At 47.2% G+C, this 1957-nt stretch overlaps 1 protein-coding gene across 1 annotated transcript; it reads left to right on the top strand.

The window, feature by feature from the left end:
* Positions 1-866: 866 nt before the first annotated feature.
* Positions 867-1957, top strand: LOC143341359 (uncharacterized). The gene is made up of 2 exons (XM_076764245.1): positions 867-917; positions 1268-1957. The coding sequence occupies exons 1-2, from the start codon at positions 894-896 to the stop codon at positions 1955-1957; spliced, it is 714 nt and encodes a 237-aa protein (XP_076620360.1). The 5' UTR covers positions 867-893.

Here is a 1957-nt window from a genome sequence, read left to right as displayed (position 1 = left end):
AATCGAAAGGATATAATTATATAAATTTGGCGTGGATTGAACTCTCCTCTGGTAAGGAGGAAAAGTATTACATGTTTAATAGAAAATCAACTTATGGCTAAAATAGACTTTTCAAAAATCTATTTTCACTGCGATAAATTTTTGAATAATCATGAATATTTTGCCGTGTTGATGCAACCTTTGAAAAGTCGAATGACCTAAACGCATTGGGTCTATTCGTGCCACGTTATTATACTTGCGTAAATCGCCACAATGCGAGTTAGAGCCATTTATGCGAAACAAGATTGTACTTAAATAGAAAGTACATTCACTTTAAGTAACATTTTAAATTCAGAAAAAATAAACAAAAATAATATGTAGATATATGTAAAGAGTGAAAAACAATAGTAATAGTAAAATTTGTACGAACTTTGCTATTATAACATTTGAGAAATTTGTACTTTTATGCAATAGGTATTATAGACTCAGTGAAAGACAAAAGAGGATTGTCGAAAGCTCCAACGTAAATAAAGACACACTTGCATCGACCAATAATATTTGTAACATTTACAAGAATTAATTCAGAAGTCAAACGAGACTCAAACTCGCGTCGCGACAGGAGCAGGGTTAAAGGATTCGCCGGGCTATTAGAAGCTAAAGAAGCTTCAAAAGCTCCGAGCAGCGTTAAGGAAGAAATTGCACGAAGCTCGGGGCAACTTGCTAAATGCTGACTGACAAAAGCTAACGGAGGAAAGCGTCGCCCATGACGTCGATCTCTTCCTTTCCTTCTCTCAACTTCCTACTCCGCTACAATTTCAACGGCACGCTCGAGTTGCCCACCGGACTGGCCGTAGCGTCCCCTATAAAAGCGGGGGTAGACCATCGAGGAATCAGTGTGCTCACTGTCGACCAACATGAACAGCACAGAGAAGCTGAAAGTGAGTAGCTCCGGTACGACAGCCACTTGAATCCCCGTCTCTTGGGGCTCTAGCGACGCGAACGGAGCTGGCGTAACCGGCGAAAATTCGAACGTGTTACCGTTCTAGACGATATCGCTTAAAGTACACTCGAAAATTCGCTGAATTCTTCACTCGAGGCGATTAACTAGAATTTCATGAAACAAGTCGCGACTCTTACGCGACCCCGTAGCTCTTTAATAACCGTTCAAAGTTTTTGCCAACTCTGAACCCGTTCGATCAACGACGCTTTTAAAACGTCCCGCGGAACGATCGAGACCGGCAAAGGCTCGCTGACGCGCGACTAACGATCAACGATTTGTTTTCTTCAGATCTTACTTTTCTGCGGTTTGGTGCTGTCCGCTGCGGCAGGAGAGACGAAAAAGGCCACGGAGTCGAAAGTCCAGCCGAATGAATCGAAAACGAAACGCGGCTTAGAGCTGAGCCTTGGTGATCACAGTTTCGGAGGAGGATTCGGAGGAGGTTACGGAGGTGGAGGTGGAGGCGGCTTCGGAGGAGGCTTCGGTGGAGGTAGCGAGACGGTATCCGCGGATCACGTAAAGGCGGTCACGGTTACAAAGACGGTCCATGTGCCGGAACCGATTCCGTACGAGGTCACGAAGCACGTGCCCTACCCCGTCAAAGTACCGATTAAAGTACCGTACGACAAACCAGTCCCCGTCCACGTGCCACAACCTTATCCAGTAACCGTCGAGAAGCACGTACCCTACCCGGTCGAGAAGCCTGTACCTTACCCTGTCAAGGTTCCTGTCAAGGTGCCCATAGGCGTGCCGTATCCGGTCAAGGTACCTGTCAAGGTGCCGTACACGGTGTCAAAGCCAGTACCCTATCCCGTTAAAGTGCCCCTGGTCGTGAAGGAGGCTGTACCCGTTGTCGTGGAGGAACATGGAGGAGGAGGAGGATACGGCGGTGGATTCGGCGGTGGATTCGGGGGCGGCGGTGGCTACGGCGGTGGACACGAACTCAGCGGTTTCGATCTCGGCAGTTACGGGCACCATTGA

Source organism: Colletes latitarsis, chromosome 4 (genome assembly GCF_051014445.1).
Source record: "Colletes latitarsis isolate SP2378_abdomen chromosome 4, iyColLati1, whole genome shotgun sequence".
NCBI lineage: Eukaryota > Metazoa > Arthropoda > Insecta > Hymenoptera > Colletidae > Colletes > Colletes latitarsis.
The sequence above is the reverse complement of the archived record's forward strand: the minus strand, read 5'-3'. Positions and strand labels throughout refer to the sequence as shown.

What these genes read in the sequence shown, in the direction of transcription:
- LOC143341359 (XM_076764245.1), top strand. Translation starts at nt 894, where the DNA reads ATGAACAGCACAGAGAAGCTGAAA. An exon ending in ACAGCACAGAGAAGCTGAAA is followed by an intron (nt 918 to 1,267) that starts GTGAGTAGCTCC and finishes TGTTTTCTTCAG; the next exon opens with ATCTTACTTTTCTGCGGTTT.